General features: G+C 58.2%; 1 protein-coding gene across 20 annotated transcripts in view; it reads right to left on the bottom strand.

Moving 5' to 3' along the window:
* Positions 1-828, bottom strand: part of Tcf7l2 (transcription factor 7 like 2) — a 180,815-nt gene that overhangs the window by 43,137 nt on the left and 136,850 nt on the right. The window contains exon 1 of one of the 20 annotated variants that reach the window (XM_048807355.1): positions 145-164. The exons of the other annotated variants lie outside the window; for them this stretch is intronic. Coding sequence (XP_048663312.1) covers positions 145-147 — 3 coding nt within the window. The 5' untranslated portion in view covers positions 148-164. Of the gene's footprint in view, positions 1-144; positions 165-828 lie in introns of those variants that run through there. 20 annotated transcript variants of the gene reach the window in all.

Genomic DNA, 828 nt, shown 5'->3' with positions numbered 1-828 from the left:
ATCATCTTAAGTACGCGAGGACAGCTGGACGTTGCACCGGCGCGCGCAGAGCATCGGCGAGGGCGGCCCAGGGCTGCGCAGCGCTGGTGGGCCGGCAGGCCGGCCAGCCGCCGCGCACCTGCACAGCCCGCGGGCGCCGCTTACCATCTAGAGGCGGGTGCGCGGCGCTCCCCTTCCCGCCGCCGGCTCGCGGGCATGCTGCCGCGCAGAGGGCCGCCGGGCCGCGCCGGCCGCGGGTCCACTGGAGGGCAGCACCCGCCCTGCAGCCCGCGCCGCCGCCGCCGCCGCCGCCGCGCGCCCGCAGCACAGGGGAGCAGCAACACACCAGCAGCGCCGCCAGACAAGATGCTCACGCACAGTTCCATTCACAGAATTATCTCGCTTGACGGGGAAGCGCACAATAACCGGGATCTCCCCGGTTCCACAACAATCCATCCCCCCAAAAAAGGGAGGGGGCGTTAAAAAAAAAAAAAAAAGGCAGGGCTTTCTTACTCTTCTCTTTTTCCCCCCAACCCGGCATTCAATCAAAAGAACAAAGCCTGATATTTTGTTTGCCGACTTGGCAAACATAAAGGCAATTTCAATAGTCCAAAGGAGTTCACCTAAGTTGGTGAAAGTAATGCTTTGCAGTTCTCCAGCGAAATTAAGCTTTAATAGCTATCTGATGCCATTCAGAGAAAGAAGGGGAGGAAACTGGCTGAATTTGGATAAAGTTAGAGGACCACTTCACTCGGAAGAAGTTTTTAGCCAGCCGAAAGTACCCTCTAAATTCTTGACAACATCCAGAGCTTAATTATCTTGCTGAATTCTTGTTTGGGGAGGGCGGGG

This window comes from Marmota marmota, unplaced genomic scaffold (genome assembly GCF_001458135.2).
Source record: "Marmota marmota marmota unplaced genomic scaffold, marMar, whole genome shotgun sequence".
In the NCBI taxonomy this organism is placed as follows: domain Eukaryota; kingdom Metazoa; phylum Chordata; class Mammalia; order Rodentia; family Sciuridae; genus Marmota; species Marmota marmota.
This window is presented reverse-complemented; position numbering and strand designations above follow the sequence as displayed.